The sequence below is a fragment of the Echinops telfairi genome, unplaced genomic scaffold (genome assembly GCF_000313985.2).
Source record: "Echinops telfairi isolate 266 unplaced genomic scaffold, ASM31398v2 ScPeMD7_7467;HRSCAF=8505_1, whole genome shotgun sequence".
Taxonomy (NCBI): domain Eukaryota; kingdom Metazoa; phylum Chordata; class Mammalia; order Afrosoricida; family Tenrecidae; genus Echinops; species Echinops telfairi.
In genome coordinates this window covers 13,354,614-13,376,319 of record NW_022111368.1, presented here as the reverse complement: position 1 = coordinate 13,376,319, position 21,706 = coordinate 13,354,614, and the positions used below count along the sequence as shown (strand labels likewise).

Sequence of the window (21,706 nt, the reverse complement as noted above, 5' to 3'; positions counted from 1 at the left end):
TGTTGCTCTGTCCTGCATTAGCCTCCTGATCCTCACTGGCCTACTGGTTCAACATGAAGTCCTACTCTGGCAGTTGATCCCTTTGGGGATACAATCACTAGGACAATGTTCTGTTGTTACATATAAGGCACCCATTGGCTAATTTTTGGAAGAAGCCTCTTTTGGGGGCCTTTTGTTCTAGTTTTTCTTAGTCTGGAAACGCAATTGTAACCTGTCCACCATGAGGTACCTGGCTGGTATTTAAAGGACCATTGCCATAATTTCCAGTATCATAACAACACCCAGGCCACCACAGTGTGAGAAACTGACAGACAAGTGCCAGTCACGTATTATAGACCAAACACAGAACCTATTGTAGTTGAGCTGATTCTGACTCTACACAGCCCTTGCTTATAGAATATTCCAGACTAATCTTTATAGAAGGGGACTGCCTTCATCTTTGTCCTGTGGAACTGGCAAGCAAGCGAACAAACAAATTCCCAACTCACTGCCATTGAGTCACTTCCGACTCAGAGCAACCTCATAGGGGAGAGGAGAACTGCCTCCGTGGGATTCTGAGTCTATTACTCTTCATGGGAGTAGAAAGCCTTGTCTTTCTCCCTAGGTAGTTTTGAACTGCAGACCTTGCAATTAACAGCCCACTGTATAACCAGGGCTCCTAGTAGAACTGGTGGTGGGCTCTAATTGTCAGCCTTTCAATTGGCAGCTGCGTGCTTAGCTGCTGTGCCATCAGGGCTTCTGATTTAGTACACAAGGAATAAAACCTAGCAAATATGTGCATTCTCCCATGTATATGTGATGAATCAACAAAGTACAGACGATCCTGTGTTCTGCACCAGTTTTCCCCAATGCGAATACCTTGTAGAGCTGTAGTGTAATGTCATAACCAGAAGCCTGACATTTATACAGTCCATAGACCTTATTCAGGCTTCACCTCTTTTCCATAACCCCGTGTGTGTGTGTGTGTGTGTGTGTGTGTGTGTGTGTGTGTGTGTTTAGCTCTGTGCAGTGTTAATCCATGTGTAGATTTTTGTGACTACTACCAGGGTCGAGATACAGAACCTTCCCAGCCCCTTATCCATCTAAATCGTATGCTGTGATCTGACACTGTATCACGGGAATGCTTTCTAATTGATGCTGTAAGGTAGGCCTGATGCCAGTCGACCAGTCCCATCTCCTCTTTGAGCTTGCTTTTTATCAGCGGCCACCTTTCTAGGAATTTAAAGACCAGGCAAGGCAATGATCAGCTGTGACAGGAAAGAGGACCAGAATGCGTGCTTACTGACCCCTGGCTGCGCGCAGTGCTGCACTGCTCTTCTATGAAATCTGTAGGTGGCCTCTCATGCACTGACCATGACAAAGAGGGAACGGTGCCCTCCACCAGATCCCAGCTGGCCTTTCAGATGACAGCCAGCATCCTTTCCCTGCAGTGCCATTTCCTCCTGAAATGTCACCTTGACCAACTTTTAGAAGGGCAGAGGACAGCATATGGTTTCCGTACTCCATCTGCTAGGTAATTCACCGTCAAAAAGACACATGTCAGAGAAGGAAGAATTGTCAAACAGGAGCCAGCGTGAGATCATTCAGCCTCAGAGATGGAGCCTGCCTGGGGGACCATCTGAAACCTATCCCTCTTCCTTCTGGAATTGATTTGTTAAAGGGTTTTGGTAAATGCCTTTATTTTACATCTATTTCTAAATTGTCATTTCTCTTCCTTCCTTGGCGCTTGGCGGGTTACATGGGAATAGGATGATGACAGCCAGTGAGGAGCAGGCAACTTTCCCTGGCGATGACATCATTGAATGGTCGTTCCTAGGCTGTGCAGGCAGTCAGTAGCAACTGCCAAAAGAGGACAAAAGAATACGGGGAACCCCAGACCTGTGACGTCTTGGGGGGTTCCTTAACTTTTAGGTCATGAATCCTGTGGATTGAATGGGCAGAGAAGGCATCCGTCCATGCACATACATTCATCTAGAAAGTGCTTGTTGAGCACCTGTTGTGTGCCAGGCACCCTGTTCAGCCACTTGTGCCCCACCCATCTTCCCCAAATGGGCTGCCTTGTAGAACCAGAGGTTTCCTTCCCTATCTCCTCCCAGGAAGCTTCAAAGGCTATTACATGAAGTTTGTTCACTCTGTTTTGTTTTGTTTTCATAAACTTGCCATTGAAGTGCAACTCATATTCAGAAAAGAGCTTACTCTCTCTGCATATAGTTCATGAGTCATTGCAAAACATTGAGTCATTACCCAAAGTCTCTTAACCATCAGCCCCTTCTTCAAACTTCTTGCTAGTGTTGTTCTTGTTCACTGCTGGAAGTCTTCTCTGGACTCAGAAACCCCATGCACAGCTGATTGAAACCCTGCTGGGTTCGGCACTAACCTCAGGATGAGTGATGGCCTGGGCCTTTATCATGCACGGTGTTTTCTCGGGCTTGCTTGTAGGGAGAAGATAACCGGGTCTTTATTCCGGGTCCCTCAGAGGTGAGATACCAGGAAACAAGGATCGGGGTTGCCTGTCACTATTTCTGCCAGAGGCACCAGGTTGATTCTAAGCTCTAAATTTATTCCTGCAAGTGCAAGGCAGAAAGAAACAGTGGGGTTTGCTACCTCCAATGAAAGCCCAGCAAATTATATACCCTAAGGAATGTGGCCAGACAAGGAAGAGATGAGTTGGTCAGGGTGCAGTATAGCACCGATGAAACATACAACTTTGCTCTAGCCCTTTAATGCTTCCTTCCCTCACAGTCATGACCCTAATTCTACCTTACAAATCTGGCTAGACCAGAGCATGTATACAGGTGCAGATAAGAGCTCAAAACACAGGGAATCCAGGACAGATAAACCCCTCAGGACCAATAATGAGAGTAGTTATACCAGGAGGGGAAGGGGACGGTGGGGGAGAAAGGGGGTACTGAGCACAATGATCTACATATAACCCCCTCCCTGGGGGATGACAAGTGCGTGAAGGGAGACATCGATCAGTGTAGGACATGAAAAAATAATAATTTATAAGTTATCAAGGTTCATGAGGGAAGGAAGGGGGAACATGAGCTGATACTAAGGGCTCAAGTAGAGAGAAAATGTTTTGAAAATGATGATGGCAACATATGTACAAACGTGCTTGACACGATGGATGGATGGATGGATGGATGGATGGATGGGTGGATTGTGATAAGAGCTGTACGTGTCCCCAATAAAACGATCAATAAAATTATCTCCAGTAAAAAATTTAAAAAAAGAATGTGACCAGAAGAAGCAGGTTTTGCAATGACTGCAGGACCTCAAGCAATATGACACAAGAAGCCAGTGTCCGAGAACCCGGCTGGTATCTATAGTTCTCTCCGGGTTATCAGAGCACCATCCCCTGAGGTCTCATGTTCCCCCTTTTATGTAAATGGTCTTCCTTGCCAACTTCCTGAGTTAGACCATCTGTACTTAAGCTTAAAAGGAAACGTTTAAGCTAGGGAGGGCGCTGTCATGTTTTGGATTTTTAACAAACTAAGTCTTAAATTATGTTATATGTCTAATAGTTTGATTAATGGCATGCTGACTCTTCACCCCCTCTATCAGTCTGGAAGTCCTGTTGAAATCTGCCCAGCATTGTAGCAACGCACAGGCCTCCTTGGACAGACAGGTGGTGGAAGCACCATGAGATGCCTGGGGTGGAATTGAACCTGGGTTTCCTGTGTGAAAGCTGAGAGTTCTACCACTGACCCCACCCTCTGCCCCCTCTCTCTTGACACTACCATCATTCTCTTTAAATTTGGGCAGAAAGAAGGATGAAATAAGCCCTGTTCTCTTTCCATAGACCAGTCTAAAAGCAAGAGCATTTGCCTGGATCTTGATATATACCGTCCAGGCAAATGGTTACTGAGCACAGTCAGGCTAGCCTATCCATGGGGTACTGGGTCTCAAGAGGCGTGCTAAGACCTGGGCATGGCCTCCTGTCCTGATTGGCACATGGTGATTGTGACTGCGATAGGGAGAGAGCTTTTGTTGGGATCAAAACAAGCCCAGATTTTCCCATTTCTTTGAGGTGTGGAGTGTATGGAGCTGAGCAGGTTTTAAGCACAGACAGGCATTATGCAGGGAGGAGGGGATGGGAAGCCTGCTGTAAAAGAGGCGGTACTTTGGACAATCTACACTTCCTCCCTCACCAGGAAGCAGATGGATGTGAGAGCCTTTGATCTCGGCTAAGAGAGAGTGTCCTTTGTCATTACTGCAGGGCATGCTGAGGAGCCTGGTAGTGTTGTGGTTACTTGTTGGGCTGCAATCCGCATGGCCTGCAGTTCAAAACCACTAGCTGCTCCACAGGAGAAAGACAGGGCTTTCTACTCCAGTCATCAGTTACCGTCTTGAGAACCCACAGGGGGCTTGTTATGAGTCCACATCACTGGATAGCAGCAAGATTTGGTTTGGCAGGGGGTGCTAGCTGTCAGAGCCAATCACCTTGGGAAACTGGGTGGGAAGGAAGCAAGCCTGTTGCTGCCTGTTGATACTGGTCCAGCGTGACCGACATTAAGATGTGAATTTCCACTCTTCAGATGGACGTAAGCACTTTCAGCAGCGCCCTTGCTGTTTGAACTCCAATCCCATTGTTTGGTGCCTGTCATCCCTCTCCCGAGGTACCAGCAGGTGGAACCGGCACAGGTTGTCTTCTACAACGTGACATCTTGGTAACAAAGTATTGACTCAAGATGGGAAACAGTAACAATTACCCGGATCTGATCCTGTCGAGGTGTGAGTCTCCCTCCTTGGGAAAAACAGGAAACAGGAAAGCGGACAGTGTGCCGCGTGATGTCATGTGCCAATGTACTCAGTGGTAACTTGGGGCGGGGGTGGTGGACCTCATCAGGAACACAGTCTTCACATGTCCCCCCCAAAATGACGCTATGACACAGATGTGTCTCTTGAATGGTGGCCACTGCACACTTTAGAAAGCATGCGTGGCAGGAGCTGGCACGCCGGTGCATTTGTGAACGCTGTTGGACGGTGCCCGACTGTCAGGAAGGAAACAAATCTCTAACGGCAGATTTGTACTCTGTCTGTCTGCCACGAGCTGTCAATCTGTGTCTGGGTTTAAGGCGTAAGTTCTCTAAGCCTCGGCATCCTCACCGCTTCAGAGGGATGGCAGCATGTATGTTACAGGCTTGTGAGAGAAAGCGATGTAAGCTCTGTAAGGCTTTCAGCTCGTGGCCAGTACTCAATAAAAGGGAAATACTAACAACATCACCAAACAGTGACAAACGTCTTTCAGCATCCTGATCATCATCACTATTAGGCATCACTTCCCAAATCATTTTGTCTCCTCTACCCACAAAGCCAATGGGGCACCGACGTCTGCCTCCCTGGATGCCCCCCATTAGTTATTGGGACCCCAGCTAATGCGTGGCAGAGCTGGGATTGCTGCCAGGCCTGGCCCTGGGCTCGAGGCAATGGAGGTGAGAGTGTGGTGAGCCAGGCCTCTCCTGGCTGGGAAGGCTAGGCTTAGGCGCCTAGATTTACATACTTCGAAAGTGCCTGCATTAGAAATTATGTGGATAAATGGTAACAGTTTGAGTCTTGGAACTCTGGTAGCATAGTGGGGTAAGCGCTAGGCATTTAAGTGTGAGGTCAGCAGTTCAAAACCACCATGGTAGAAAGATAAGCCTTTCTACCCCATCAAGAGTTACAGTCACGTAAACTCACAGGGACAATTTTACCTTGTCCTATAGGGTCACTGTGAGTCAGAATCAACTCTAGCAGTGCGTTTGGTTTGGGTTAGAAACCCTAAGACTCAAGTTTAGCTCCACAGCGTAACCACTGTTGTCTATTCTGACTCACAGCCACCCTACAGAAACGAGTCAAACTGCCCCTGTGCACTTCCAAGAGTGTAAATCTTTATGGGGATAGAAAGCCTTGTCTTTCTCCTGAAGAGCAGCTAGTGGTTTTGAACTGCTCATCTCAAGTTTAGCAGTCCAGTGATTAACCCACTGTGCCAGCAGGGCTCATTGGAGCATAGTGAGTGCTTAATAAATATTTGTTAGCTGAATGGATGTTGCCAGATTAACTGTGTTAAGAGACTTTTTTGCCCGTGGGATGATTTCCTCATGTGATAAGAAGAGCTGCCTAGCCATGCAACTCCTGGGGACAATAGTTGTCCCATACAGTGAGACTTGACATTGGAGGGTTGGGTTTGGGTTTGACCTCTAGAAGGTCCTGAGTTAGCACTTGGCTCAGGGAACACTTGTGTAGTACTTAATACGCACCCGGCACCAAGCACTTTGCAAATGCTCATCGCAGCCAGCACCATCTAGTGAATGCCTTATCCAGTGACTCTCCCAGAGCCACACAGATACGATGTATGGGGCCTAGTTCTAAAGTCCAGATGCTTAGTCATTGGGCTGCACTGCCACTGCATCACCCTCCTCGTCCTTGAAGTCACCGAGCAAAGTTCCCTGCAGGTAGCTAGCTGAGAACAGGCACTTTGCCGCTGCTGCACATATAGCTATCGAGTGGCTGAGGCAAGCTTCACTCCAGTTTTGCTTGGCTCCAAAGCCTGCATCGTGCCAGAGCGCTGTGGCCATGTGCTTTAAGCCAGGAAGGATGCCTTCCACACAGCAGACGGGAGAGGTCACGGATGCTTGTGAATGCATTTGCTGCTGTGCCTCCTGAGGCCAAGGCCCTCCTCGGTGTTTCAGGCATCTGCGGAGGTACTCAGAGACGCTCTGCGTCTCCTGGCCTGTGAGGACAGGGCTGGCCCGCCGATTCCCACAGCCCTGAGGAGGGTTCATTTCAAGGCCCTGCGGCTGGCTGCCCCTGGCCTCATGACCCAGCACCTGCCGCTGCCAGAGGAAGCGCTTTCGTTTGGGGTTAGCCTCTCAGGGTGTGGCAAGTTGTGTTTTTAGTAGTGTCTTGCAATAGAATTCCTGTAAGGGCACGCCTCATCCGGGGACCGTGTAAGCAAGGCTCAGGGTGTGTGTGTGTGGAGGCAGCTGTTTGTTTCTGAGCATGCTGATTACCGTACCCCATCAAAGGGGCTCAGGCCAGGGGGGTTGGGGTGGGTGGGAAGGTGGGGCTTGCTTGAGGTAAGGTAAGCTTCTGTGGCTAACCCTTGGGCTCCCGTTGATTGCACCCACCACGCATTCCGCTTGAACCTCATGCCCGCAGTGGGTGGGGTCTTGTTGGCCCATCGGAGACTGACAGCTGTGAGAGAACAGTGGCTGTCTTCCTGATGTCTGCCCTGCAACCTTTCAGGAGGTACACACAGGGACAGATGTGCATTCTGGCCGAAACCAGAGAGAGGCGTTCCCCCCAAAGTCACTAAGCCCCGAATCCTGGTTTCATTTTTATTTTGGGGAACAAGTGAAGGTTGGTGCCTTTCTTCACCGCCCCTTTGTCTTCATGGCGATATTTCAAAATAACCCCTGATGGCACGGTAGTTAAAGCACCGGCTCAAATCTGCCTGCCTCTCGGTGGAGAAAGGAGATGCAGCAGTCTGCCTCCATGGGGATGTGCAGACTCAGGAGCCCAACGAGGCACTGCTACCCTGTCCCGTAGGATCAAGGTGAGGGGTAACCGACTCATCAGCCATGGATTTGGTTTGGGGTGGACATGCATTTTTCCTCTTCTCCTCACCCATCCTCACCTTTGATGATGGAAGCATGTTAGCCAGGCCCCTCTTTCTCTTAAGAGCCGCTGAGCAGTATTATGAACCTGATTTGTGGGTTATGTGGAAGGAATGCTTAGCTAGTGAGGTTGTTTGTGGTAGTTACAGAATCTGGTGTCAATTTGGGACTTGAGAGGATAAAGAGTGAAGGGGGGAGTCGAGCCTGTCAACTGGGTCATAGCCAATGAGGCCTCTGTGTGGGCTTGGCCTTCTGAGGATTCTGGGAAATCCTATGTTTCCCTATTCCTGGCTCTTGGCTCACTCCCTATGAGACACTCTACTGACAAGACTTACTCCCTGTGAGACATCCCTGAGGAGAAGCTACCCTGATGCAGCCCTGGGTTCTAGAGAAGCCATGTGGAGACCCCTATCTCTGCTCAGATGCTTACAATGCCAATGGATCCAAAGACTTTCCGCCCACTGGCTTGTGATTGTCCTACATTTGGCGTCATTGCATGTGTTTCATGAGTCTGAAGAGGACTTTATAGATTGGTATTGGACATATGGGATAATACCAGACTTTTGGACTTGATTTGGACTCAGTTGGGATGGGTTATTAATGTACAATTACCCTTTATATAAAACGCTCTCTTAAACACATGTGAGTTTCTATGGATTTGTTTCTCTCGTCTACCCAAACTAACACACTGTTGAAAACTACACACACCCAAAGCAGTCCCTTTCCTTCGTTTAAGCAGAAAACCAAAAAAGGCATTGCCACTGAGTCGACTCCAACACCCAGCGGCCCTATAGGACAGGGTAGAACTGCCCAGTGGGTATCTGAGGCTGTGACTTACGTGGTTAGAAAGCTCCGTGTTTCTCTCGCAGAGCGGCTGGTGGTTTCAAACTGCTGACCTTGCAGTTAGCAAGGTTACCCAACGAGTAACCTTGACACCACCCAGCTTCAGAAGAGCCTTATGACTGCCCAGAAGAGTGAGTTGGGGAGATGAGTCCAAAAACCTTGTGCTGTTTGCAGGATAGTTTCATACAGGCCAAACATTGGGTTTTGAGTTTCAACCATATCCCGGCCTCCATTCAGATGCAGCCAGAGCTCGGGTCCAGGGTGGACTGGGAATAGGAATGGAACCAGCCTTCTCCTGGACTAATGAGGGTGGGCTCCAGAACAGCTTGTATATACCCTGTCAGCCATCCAGTCTGCTGGATTGAGGAAAGCCAGAGCCAGAGCCTGCACTCATCCAGGTCCAAGTTTCGGGTCCATGTGGGTCCATTCTGCATGCAGTCTGTGTTAGGCTGGGTTGAATAGAGAAACAAATCCACAGACACTCATGTATGTATAAGAGAACTTTATATCAATAAGTAATCATGCATGGAAAGAATATCCCAGCCCAGTCCAACTCAAGTCCATAATAGTCCATAAGTCCCTCTTCAGCACACACAGCCACATGCAATGATGCAGAATGCAGGGAGGTCACAGGTTGGTGGGTGCAAAATCTTGTGGATGCAATGGCAGTGAATGTATCTCCAGGGCTCTGGCTGCCATTAAGGTCAGCCAGCAGGAAGCTGAAGGCAGAGGGAGGTTCCAGGACCATCCTTATGGGAAGGCCACACTCACAAGGAGGTACCGTCAGTCTATGACCTGATTGACAGGTTGAATATTACCCCTACACTTTTATGTATCTTCAGATGAACCTGAAATCACGTAAGTACCACACAGTCCCTCAGTCAGGCGGGACTAGCTGTTGACTGTGTATGTGGGGAGTAGGGCTGAGACCCTCGGAATCCCAAGGCCCCGGGGAGTAACATGCACCTGGGGAGATGTCAATAGCACAGGGTGTCTTGTAAAGATGCCCAGGGAAAATGAAATAGTGCAGAAGTGACTATAAGAATTCAGCGATGCTATGTGAGTGTCACCTACATAAGGCTCAGGAGGGGTGCCAAGGGAGGGAGCAATGACCTAGTATGTATATGCCCTTCTGTATCCGCTCCTACTTTTGTCTGCACTGTAGAAGCATCTGTAGCTTGTCCGCATAGATCCCCAGTTACTGTGAGTAGAGCCTGACTCAGCTCACGCTCATGAGTGGCACAGCGAATCGTACTGCCATGGGTTTTCAATGGCGGCCTTTTGGACAGTAGATCACCAGGCACCTCTGGGTCAACTTGAACCTCGAATCTCTGGGTCAGTAGCTGAGTGTGTGAACCGTTTGTACCACCCAGGAACTCCATACATAGACACAGATAGAAATAGATAGAGAGGGAGTTGATTTCCTACTCACAGTGATCTGAGAGGACAGAATAGGACTCTTCTTAGGGTTTCCAAAGCTGTAAATCTTGATGGGAGCAGACAACCCCGACTTTCTCCTACACAACATTGGTGGGTTTGAACCACCGACCTTGTGGGTAGCAGCCCAACACTTAACCCACTGTGCCAGCAGACTCCTTAGATACAGAAACAGCTCACTGCCATCGAGTCAATTCTGCCTCATAGTGACCATATAGGACAGAGTGGAACTGCTGGTGTGGGTTTCCCAGGCCGGCCCTCTTCATAGGAATAGAAAACCTCACCTTTCTCCTGAGGCGCAGCTGGTGGTTTGGGACCGCTGACCTTGAGGTTAGCAGCCCAGTGGCTAAATCCATGATGCCATCCGGGTTCCAGATATACTATAGAAACCTTAAAACTAACCTTACTGCCTTCCAGTCAATTCTGACAAACAGTGACCCTGCAGGGCAGGGAAGAACTGCTCTGTAACTCTTCACCGAAAGACAAAGCCTGCTTTTTCTCCCATGGAGCAGCTGGTGGTTTCAAACAGTTGACCCTGAGGTTAGCAGCCCATGGAGTAACCCCTATGTCACCAGGATCCTTGGAGATAAAGATATAGGTGTAGGCATAGAGCTGTGGGGGAGTTTCCATGCTCCCGAGCCCCATATTTCACTTATTCCTCCACCTACTTCCTCCAGTCTTTCTAGAAGCATCTGTGAGCATTGCCTTTCTTCGTGGAGAATGGGACTCTAAGAGTCCCTTGCATCTTTATCCAGGCCTTAGCATGATCAAAATAGAGGAGGCCCAGAGACCCATTCTCAGGAGAGATTTCTCTGTGTCCTTGGCCCCGCCCTGGGCGGGCCCAGAGGTTTGAGTTAGCCCATCCCAAGGCCGGGGCATGCAGGGGAACATAAACGATCAACTTCAAGCAACACATTTATGATGCTGCCTCATCGAGCAAACTTTCCCGAATGCTTCTTCTGAAACCGCCCGTCTGCCTCACACAGTGCTGGGAGCAGGTCTGCCCCTAAATATGCACAGTCAGTCATAAGGCCTGGTGACAGATCTGTTCATCTGAACAGACCTTTAAGCATTGAACTCTTTCGAAGGAAACTGTCGTCAGCATGGGTAAGTCATTGAGGTTTGAGTTAGAGGACATCGGGAATGGCCAGCGGGTGCCTCCCGGGGTCTTGTGTACGAATTTTGTATTTAGACAGTTCAAATCTTGTCAGTTGATTCCCCTCATACATGTTGGGCCAGATCAGCATTTTCTGTGTTGCTTTTTTCCATTTTCTTCATATCGAGGTGTAGCTCGGATGTATTTTGTCATCGTGGTTAGCCCTCTTGAATCTTTGCTGTATGTTTTTCTGTTTTTCGGTATATGAAACACAGCATTGATGAACCTATAGAGCTAGCAGGTAGAATATGAGATCCTGGGAAGTACAGTGGGCGGGGGTGGGTGGTCAAGGGGAGATGATATCAAGGAATTCAAGAAGAAAGAACGTTCTGAAACCGATGGTGATAGGAATTGTACCACGATACTGCTTGATGTGATTGCACTGTGGAATAAGACAGCTGCATGATATCTGAATTTTGTGCTTGGGGCACAGACATTCAGGGCAGTAAGTTGAGAGGTGCCCGCCTTTGCCTGCCTGGCACCGTGGGAAACCTATGAGGTGCTGCGCCTCGGTGGCCGGGGCAGGGGCAGAGGTGCTGTGGGTGGCACTGCCACCTTCGTGATGTGCTGTGTCTTGTCCTTTCAGGGGAAGGTCCACCTGGAGATGCGGCTGAGCGAGGTCATCACAGACACGGGTGTCGTTTGCCACAAACTGGCCACACGGTAAGGCACACGGGATGGACGGTCACGCTTTATCTTCTCGCTGATCTCACTATCAGGAAGCCTGACTGCATCTGTGTTTTAACAAACACATCAGAATTTCCAGGCTCGCTGTGTTGCCAGGATGCCATCCTGTGTGAGCATCTGGCCTGGTCTCTGGAAGAGCCTCGGGCAAGCAAGGGCTCGTCTTGAGAGGGGATGTCTCCGTCTTGCCAGTGGCTGTAGCTCTCCGGCAGAAAGGTCACTCTCATGGTGCCGGCACTGCCCATGTCCACTTTGACTGCAAACATCATGGCGTGGGTCAGGCGCCTCTTCATCCTCTCGGTTTTTCAACACTTTAAGGAGGTCTCATGCAGCAGCTGCACGCAGTGCCCGGTGTCCTCTGACCGCTGCTGGTTCCGGGAGCACCGATGGGGAACTTCAATAAGGAAGACCTCCCAGAGTGGATACATTTGAATGAGGGTGCTGGCGAAGAATATTCAAATTGCCATGGACTGCCAAAGGAGCAAACAAATCTCTCTTGGAAGAAGTCGAGCTGGGATGGGAGGCTGGGCTGCCTGGAGAAACAAAACCAGTCCCACGTATGTGTTGTATGTAGAAAGATTTGTATCAAGAGATGGCCTATGTCTTTGATGTGCGGGCCCTGGCTTAGTTTTCTGCCCCAGTGTGAGGGAGGGGGACTTGAGTGTCTCCGGGCATGGGTCCTGAAACAGCTATCCAGGGCAGTGGTGGTCCAGCAGGGGGAAGTATTCTACTCTGTCATGCGGGAGATCCAGGTTCTCTCAGCAGCCAGGGCACTCCATGCGTAGCCCCACCCATCCCTCAGCAGGGGCTAGCCCCTTCTTTGCCTGGATGCTGAACAGGTGTCAGCAGAGCTTCCAGACTACGACAGGCTATGAAGGAAGGTCTACATCTCACTGATCCCCACCCGAGTATGGGGATGGCACAGGACCGGTCAGCATTTTGTTCTGTCACCATGAGTAAAGGGCCCACTCAATGCTGGCAGCGAACTACAAAAGCACCCTCCCCCTCTTTTTTCCCCAGGGAGGGACAACAGTATTCCTGATATTAGGATGAGAAATGTGGTCACCCTGAGGAGGGTCATCATCAAGGACGTTGGGCCATATGATAAGGCACCTCCTCAAGATGGTCCTTCCAGTAAATTTAGTGGCACATGTTCCCCGGCAGAAGCACGAGCATCCCTTCCTTGGCCCCTCTCTAACAGTCTTCCGATATGTAGCAGTGTCTCCTCGTTGAGTGTAAGAGGATGCTCTCAGTGCGGTCCTTGGAATGCTGCCCTTCCACATTGCGGGTTAAACACGGGCTCAGATGCTATGACCTTCATCCGAGTTGCGGGCAGCATCCACATCTTGTGAACCGTTGAGGGCTCTCAGCCATTCATTATCTCTTCATTCTTTCTTTCAGCCATGATGAGGCATGTACTGCAATATTTCTGCTGGGGCTCAGGTGTGCCAGACACGAGCACCCTCCAGCTCAGCAGGGGGTGACAGATGCTGACTCTGCGACAGGCAGGGTTAAGGGGCTCCACCAGGAGACAGGGCAAGATGCATGCAAACAGGCACTTGAATAATGATTCTTAGACGCAAAAGCCCTGGCCTTGCTTAAAAGGATGCTTACAGACGCGATCGAGCAAGCAGATGGCATTTTTGGTAGCATTAATAATAATAATAGGGTTCGTCCAGTCATTGTTGTTGGTTGGTTTGCTTGTGTTGTATGATTGTGTTTTTTTTTTTGTACAATTTTCTGTATATGAAATCCAGGATCGGTGGGTCTACAGTGACAGTAAGGTTCTGGCCGGAGGTTGTGGGGAGGTTCTGGGAGCTAACAACCATGAGTATGAGAAGAAACATTCTGAACTTGAGTTTGGTAATGCTTGCATAGTTCTTCTTAATATGGCTGGATGGTTAAACTGTATGATATATGAAGTACATGCCAGTGAAACGATTTCAAACAAACAAACGAAATCAAGCCCGCAGCCGTGGCGTCAGTGCCGACTCACAGTGGCCACGTGGTGCGCTCACTCATGTATTCAGAACCTGCTGACCCAGTGAGCGAGTGAGTGAGTGCATGGCACCGCCATGGTGCTCGGCCCCCGGTGCCTATCAGAATCTCGCCACCATGTTTTGTTTTGTTTAAAAGCACACAGGCCCCAGCCTACCCTAGACTAGCTGGAAATACTCTTGGGTTGGTATCTGCATACTTCAACGCTCTATAGAGGGTGCTGAAGGTGGTGTAGTGGGTTACAAATCGAGCAGTGAACCACAAAGTCGGCAGTTCAAACCTGCCAGCCACCATGAGGGAGAACGATGAAGCTGTCTGCTCCCATAAAGGTTTAACGTCTAGAAAAGCCCCCAAAGGCAGTTCTGCTCTGTTCTTTAGGGTTACTAGGAGCCGGAATCATCTCAATGCAGTAGGTTGGGTTTGGTTTTCAGGGATGGGGAACCTTTTTGTGGCAAGGGCCATTTGAGTATTTATAACATCAATTTCAGGCCATACTGGTCAGACATTGCATCTGCTCACCCTGAAGGACCCCTGGTTGGTGGGTGGGTAGTGGTGATGAATTGTCTTCTAACCCCAAAGCCAGCCCTTTGAAACCACCAGCCTCCCCAAGGCAAAAAGATGAGACTTTCTACTCCTGTGGAGAGTTACAGTCTCGGAAACCACAGGGGTAGGTCTACCCAGTGCGATAGAATCACTGTGAGTCAGAATTGACTTGTTTGATGGCATTTTATTTTTAGTTTAAAGGCGCCCTGGTGGGGCAGTGGTTATGTGTTGGCTACTAACCCCATGATCAGCAGTTTGAAATTACCAGTTGCTCCGAAGGAGAAAGACTAGGATTTCTATTCCTGCATAGAGTTACAGTCTAAAAAGAAAAAAAGCGCTACAGTCTCAGAAACCCACAGGGCAGTCATGCCCTGCCACATAGGGTCTCTATGAGTCAAAACGGTCTTGATGGCAGTGAGTTTGGTTTGGTTTGACATGATGGCTGGAACTGCCACGGTGAGGTGTGTGATGTTAACTAGTGCTGACGGTTTCACGGACCCTCTATGGCCTGTAGGCCAGGCATTCTGCACTGGTGGTTGATGTGATGTTGGTGTGTGCCCACTGGTCGACTCTGTGTCTGGCCTTGTGCCAGGTGCTTAAATGTGGAGGTGAGCAAGGGCCATGAGGTTCGGCCTTCATGGGACTGGCAGCGCTGCAGGGACGAGAATATCTGCAAATGACGAACAGACAGTGTCACTACGTTGCAGTACTGTGGCACGAGGTGGTGGGGTCCCAACTTGGGCTAGTTGTATGGGGGTCTCTACTGATGTTTGTAGCCAAGCTTCACGGGAGCTACATTAGTCTGTCCTGCTCTGGTTGACTGGATGAGTCTGTCCTCTCTGCTCCCTGGGAGCTCTTGGGAAGAGGACAGCCTTCAACACTGTAAGGACTGACCTGAACCATAAGCTTTAAGCCAGCGGCTCTCAACCTGTGGGTCGCAATCCCTTTGGGGGTCGAACGACCCTTTCACAGGGGTCGCCCGATTCATAACAGCAAAGTTACAGTTATGAAGTGGCAACGAAATAATTTTATGGTTGGGGCGGGGGGTGGGTCACCAAAACACGATGAACTGATGCTTGCCAGGGCCACACCGTAGACCTTTAGATGCCATCCCACCCGGAAACAGTTCTCGTTTTGCCGCCCTGCCCCAAACAAACCAACCCCGCTACCATCAAGTCGATTCTACTCATAGTGACCCTGTGGGACAGAAGGGTCTCAGAAGCTGCACGTCTTTAAAGGACAGAATGCCTGATCTTTCTCCCACCCAGCAGCTGGTGATCTTTCAGCTGGCTGCCAAGCATTTTAACAGCGTACCCCAAGTTCGCTTCCCGTTTGTCCTATACTCACTGCCATTGAGTTGATTCGACTCATGGCAACCCTACAGGCCAGGGTAGAACTGCCCCTGTGAGTTCCGAGACGGTAACTCTTTATGGGAGTAGAGAGCTCCGTCTTCCTCTGGCGGAGTAGCTGGTGGTCTCAACTGGCTGAGCTTGCGGGTAGCCCCCCACACACAATAACCGCTGTACCACCAACGCGCCTCCCTTTTGCTCTCGCCTCTGTTACTTTGCGTTAGAGGTGGTTTTGTAGCCTCAGAAGCATGTGCTCTCCTTGACTGCTGGGGGATTCTCGGCATCGCTGGCGCCTAGCTGCTCATCCTCAGTAACAATGGTGTGTTGAGGAAGCATCGGGAAGGTCCCTGACCACAGCATAGCTTATCAGCCAGACATCCAGAAATGCCCGTGTGTTTCGCAACTACTCATGCCCTTTGTCTGCTTAGCATGACAGGAGGTGGGGGCAGTGGGGGATCGTTTTAAGAACAGTGAATTTAAAGCCAGAAATCTTGATTGAGATCTCATCTGGATTTTGCCACTTACTATGGGTGGGGGGGACGGGGCTTCAAAAAATTCCTGAAATGCTGGAGTTAAAAGATAACGGAAACTTTCCATGCATCTTTTGAAGCTCCCTCCAAACGAAATGAGTGGCTTGTGTGCCCTATTTTCTACATCTGAAATGCAAATGAGGAAATTCTGCCCTGCTTTCATCCAACGGTTGTTGTAAGAACCGAACTGTCCCTGCAGCTGTTCATGGGGACGTCGTTCTGTGGCAGAATGCCCGCGTTCTGTGTGGGTGGCCAGTGTACCTTGTGGGCAGCCACCGCCTATAGGTCTATCTGCGGAGGCTTACGTGTTGCTAGGCTGCTGAATCGGTTTCCGTGAAGCTTCCAGACTAAGATGGATCAGGAAAAAGGCCTGCCCACCTACTTCTGGAGTCAAACCAGTGCGAATCCTCCAGCACACAGCCGTCTAGTCGCCAGCCCATCATGGGGATGGCAATGTGGTAGATAGGCCGTGTGGTAGATACCTAATCTGGTGTCAACTTGAGAAGGGGTGGAGTCTAGCCTGTCAATCAGGTCGCAGCTTGATGACCTCATTTGGAGGCACTAAGGAGATAAAAATACCTGACTGGAGGCCAAATACAGACAGACTCTCTGCTTGGTATTCCTGGTGACAAGACACATGGAGCTACGCTAGAGCCCTGGAGCTGGAGGAGCCACGTGGAGACCCACGCCAGTGTTGAGATGCTTACACCACCACGGGAGCCACAATACTTTCCACCCACTGGCCTGTGATCTTCCTGCATTCTATGTCATTGCTTGTGTTTAGTGAGTCTGAAGAGTATACCAATTCATAGGTTGGTATTGGACATATGGGCTAATATCGGACTTATGGACTTGATCTGAACTGGGCTGTGACATTTTCTCAATATTCAATTGCTCTTATATAGAAAGCTCTTTCTTATACGCATATGAGTTTCTGTGAATTTGTTTCTCTAGTCCACCCAGACTAACACACGCAGGAGCAGGCAGTAGTGGGTTCTCTGTGCATGGGACCACCATGCTGGTGTCTAACTCGACACAGGCAGCTATGAACAAACATCACAACAATCAGCAGCTCGGTGCCTGTCATAGAACACTTCATGCCAGGTGTTCATGTCTCCGCACCAAGAGGAGGAAGCTGGGACTAGGAGTACGTGGTGGAGAAAAGCTGATTCTAGCTCCATAAGGAATGTCAGCTTACTCTCCCCGGCAGACTAGAGCTGTCCTAGTTCACGTTCAGCTCCATGTCTAGCTGAGGACTGCTCCCATTCATGAATGGGCCGGTGGGTGCTCCATGGATTTTCTCATTCCTTCATTAAACATCACTGGGGGCATCTCTTCCCGGGCATGCTCTGTGCTAGGCACAGGGGGTCCAAAGGGAAGGAGCAGCCGGGGCCGACCTCCAGGAGCTCAGGAAACAGAGGCCGTGAGAATGACGGGCTTATGACAGAACTGTAACTGGGGCGCTGAGAGGGGTGGTGTGTGTGTGTGTGTGTGTGTGTGTGTGTGTGTACTCCACAGTCAGTTCCCGGAGCAGCAGACAAGGATATCACTCACTCCCCCTCCCCTCCTCCTCTCATTCCCGTGCTGGGCTCAAAATATCTGTCACCTGTGCCCTGCTGGGTTTCTTCCTCAGTGTTGTTGTGTGCCCTCACGTCCTCTCTGACTCCGAGCCGTGCCCACGCCACAGAGAACTGCCACTTAGAGCGCTCCAGGCTGCAGTCTTTGCAGAAGTAGGGAGCCAGGTCATTTCTCTGGAGGAGTCATTTGTGGATTCGAACCACCAGCCTCTCAGATCGCAGATTTGTGCTTCAGCTATGGGGCCACCGGGGCTCTACCAGGGCTCCTTATCACTAACTTAAAATCTCAACCCACTGCCGACCGACGCACAGTGATCCCATAGGGCTAGGAGAACTGGCCCCCAAGGTGTCCCAGGTCCTCACCTTCGGAATTAGACTGCCTAAGAGCTTTACCATTGCGCCACCAGCCTTCTCCTTATCCATAGAGATACTCACTGCTATCAAGTTAATTCTAATTCTAACTCAGAGTGACCATATAGGGCACAGTAGACCCACCCCTGTGGGTTTCTGAGACCATAAATCTTTACGAGAGCAGAAAGCCTCATTTTTCTCTGGCAGAGCAGCTGGGAGTTTCGAACTGCGTGCCTTGTGGTTAGCAGCCCAGCACATAACAACTATGCCCCCAAGGCTCCTCCTCTCTCCGTAGTCTCTGTTAACTTTGAGGTCTGTTAACTGAGACCCTTTGCTTTCATTTTGACCCATCTGGGAGCAACAGAAGCCCTTAGAGAAAGGCTCTTTCTACTGTCCACACATACATCTTTCTTCTCCACCCTCAATGCCTGCCCTTACAAGGAGTGTGTGTGTGTGTGTGTGTGTGTACAGTAGAAAGGGACTTTCTACTTGCTGTACTTGCTGATGCCCCAGGAAGTCAGTCATGGATGAGGGCCTATCCATATCTCACCCCTTCCCTGCTCTGCAGCCTGCCACTCCAAAACTGGGCCCAGCCTGTTAGCATTTCAGTCCATCTGCCGTCTACCTGCATATAGGAGGGGCTTCTAAAAGTTGGTGAGAAAGTTCCCCTCCTCTTTCCATACCTTTTGAAGCCCCCTTGAAGGCTGCTATTTTCTACCTGCTGCTCCTGAAAGATGAGGCTCCCAAGTGTCCACTACCCTCTGCGCCTCACTGAGGCCCACTTTGGGTCACAGTACCCAGAAACACGTTGTGTCTAAAACCAGGACTGCCTGTTAGCAGTAATCGACAGCCAGAATGTGGGTGTGCTGCTATTTTCAGCGTCCCCTGGGTCTTGCAGGGCTTCTCCTGCTGGTGTGCTCCATCCCAGATGCAGTCAGCTTTCATCGGCGCTCGGCGTTGTGTTATGAAATGCACTGGGAAAAGCGGATGCTCATATATCGGCTTGCTTTGTGTTTGTTTCTTCTGAAGAAGTTTTCATTTCAGAGAGCACGTGAGCATGGAAAATCAGAAGGGCTCGCTCCCAGGATGATCCAACGAAGGGGAGAGAGCTCCGGCAGCCCGGAGTTCAGGTGTGCTGCCTCTCGCGAGGTTTTAGGGGCTTCACTGCAGGTACCCGGCTCTGTATCACACCGCTGTTTCCCTGACTGGGTTCACTCACTCACTCACTCACTCACATCCACACAAGGGCGTGAACTTCGTGCATGCTGAGCCAGAGGGGCACCTGCTGGCAATTCTGTTCCAATACAGAGGCATGATCCAACACCAAAAGACATGCAGAACCTAGACTCTTTGCCACCAGGTGCTAGGGGAGAACTGTCCCTGTGGGTCTCCAAGACTGTCACTCCCCTTATGGGAGTAGAAAGCCTCGTCCTTCGCCCTCGGAGTAGCTTTTGGTTTCAAGCTGCTGACCTTGTGGGTAACAGGCCAGTGGGTAACCACTCCACCCCCAGGGCTCCTGGTGATTAAATATTAGGAAGGGAGAAATGTGAGCCATCCCTGCCTCATCCAACTTTTCGGGGATTTCCAGCTCTCCATGGCCAGCTGCTCCTGTGTCTCTGTTAGTGCAGCTGGGGGCCAGGTCTCCTCCCTGCAGACCAGACAGAGGCCCGGGCTTCCGGTGGGGGATGGGTATCTCCCATGTCCCCACATACACACTCTGTGCCCGACATTGGCCCTTCCCCTGGCTTTGCACATGTGTCCGTCCCACCCCCGCCCGCGTGGTGCATTCATATTCCCTCTGCCTGGAATGCCCTTCTTCCATTGGGGTACCCCCACGGCTCCCTCCCCTCTGCATTCAGATCCCTGCCCCTGCCTCATTTCCTTCTCCACCACAGCACCCCATGGGAGCCCAGCCTTCTGGACTCCTATCCCCTCTTGTGTCCTTGCTAGCATTCTGCAGTACTTGGCCCTGGCATTGTGTCTCTACTGGCTTATCTCTGTGCTTTATGACACCCCACCCCCAACTTGACCCCGTTCATTCATCACTGTGTCCCCGGCACGAGGACAGAACCTAGCACGTTGTGATGCTCAGCAGATATGTGTCCTCAGTGTGTCCCACGTCGTGCTATCTAGTGCCCATTCCCAACTAGAGGAGAAGAATAGAAGCCTTGTGTCCACGGTGTCCGCATCAGTGAGTCCTGCCCCTCACTCACTGGTTCAGCCTCCTTTAGCCTTGGACCCTCTGCCTCTGAGTCCATTCCAACTGCCCCTGTGGGTTTCCGAGACGTTCCATCTTTACGGGAGCAGCCAGCCTCGTTTTTCTCCCTTGGAGTGACTAATGGGTTTGAACCGCTGAGCCTGTGTTTATCAGCTCAATGTGTAACCACTGTGCCACCAGAGCTGCTTTAGCCTGTTAGTTGCCTTCCATCGCGGGCTTTATCCTTGCCCCTTTCCTGGTCCCAAACATTCTCTTGTGTGGTCCCTCAGCCGGAGGTGGGGTGGGGAATTCCTGACAAGGCTTTCTGGGGTCCCTTTCCAGTCCCCGCTTCCCTGCCTGCTTTAACCAAGACCCGGTTGTCACTGACTGAGCTGCAACTCATGGCCACCCAGGTGTGTCGGAATGAACACCTGCTCCACGGGGGTTCAGTGGCTCTTTCTTTTTTCCCCCTGAAAGAGATCAGCAGCCCTTTCTTCCAAGGTGCCTCTAAGTGGGCTCAAACCCCCAACCTTTCAGCTAGCAGCCGAGTGCGGCATTATAAGCACCGCCCAGGGCTCCTTGACCCAGCTTTCCCTGCCCCCCCCCAGCTCCCCTCCCCCTTGTCAGAGAGCGAATGCTGCTGCTGTTGAAGGAATGGAAATCAAAATGAACTTCCCGTCCACTCACTCACTCACTGCTGGTGGACCCCTTCCGACTCATCACGGCCCTGGAGTGTAACCCTCTCTCTGTGGGTGTCTGAGATTGTAACTCTTCACAGGAGTAGAAAGCTCTTCTTTCTCCCCCGGAGCAGCTGGTGGTTTTGATCTGCTGACCTTGCGCTGAGCAGCTCAGCGTGTAACCCTGTATCACCCTGTGAGCCTTTGGGATTTCTGTCCTAAGAGATTCAGGAGAGAGCATTCACGCCCTCTAATGCCAAGATTTGAAAGGCTGACTCCGACGTGTGTTTGCAGGCTGCTGCTCCCCGGCTCCGGAGTCAGGAGGACATGAGGATATGATCTCACCATCACGTGCCTGAGTTGGCAACCAGTGGTGCGGGTTGAGGGCGAAGCCTCAGGAAACAGGCTGCCTTTCCAGTGGGAGCTCAAAGCCCTCCTTCACGGTGCTGGTTGAACGCCGAGCCCTTGGGGGCTTCTGTAGAGCCTGAGCCCCTGGTTGGCCCTTTCAGAAATCTCCGCTTCCCTTGCCACTGTGTGGCTCTTTCCCTGTGTAACACGTTCTGGATGATTCTCCCTTCTCACAGGCCCATCTGGAGTGTGTGAGTCATCCTGCTGGTGCCTGTCTGGAGGGGGCATCTCCCCAGGGCAGTTCCCTGCCTAACCAAAGCCACTTTTGTTTTGACAGTGCAAACCTGGAGGGGGGTGAGCTGACTTCACTGCAGGCCAATCCTCGGCTCCTTGGTCACAGCACCTTTCCCCC

General features: G+C 50.6%; 1 protein-coding gene across 1 annotated transcript in view; it reads left to right on the top strand.

Annotated features, from left to right (window-relative positions):
• Positions 1 to 21,706, top strand: part of RASA3 (RAS p21 protein activator 3) — a 168,812-nt gene that overhangs the window by 76,747 nt on the left and 70,359 nt on the right. Inside the window, exon 4 of the mRNA XM_045283815.1 lies at positions 11,627 to 11,703. Coding sequence (XP_045139750.1) covers positions 11,627 to 11,703 — 77 coding nt within the window. The remainder of the gene's footprint in view (positions 1 to 11,626; positions 11,704 to 21,706) is intronic.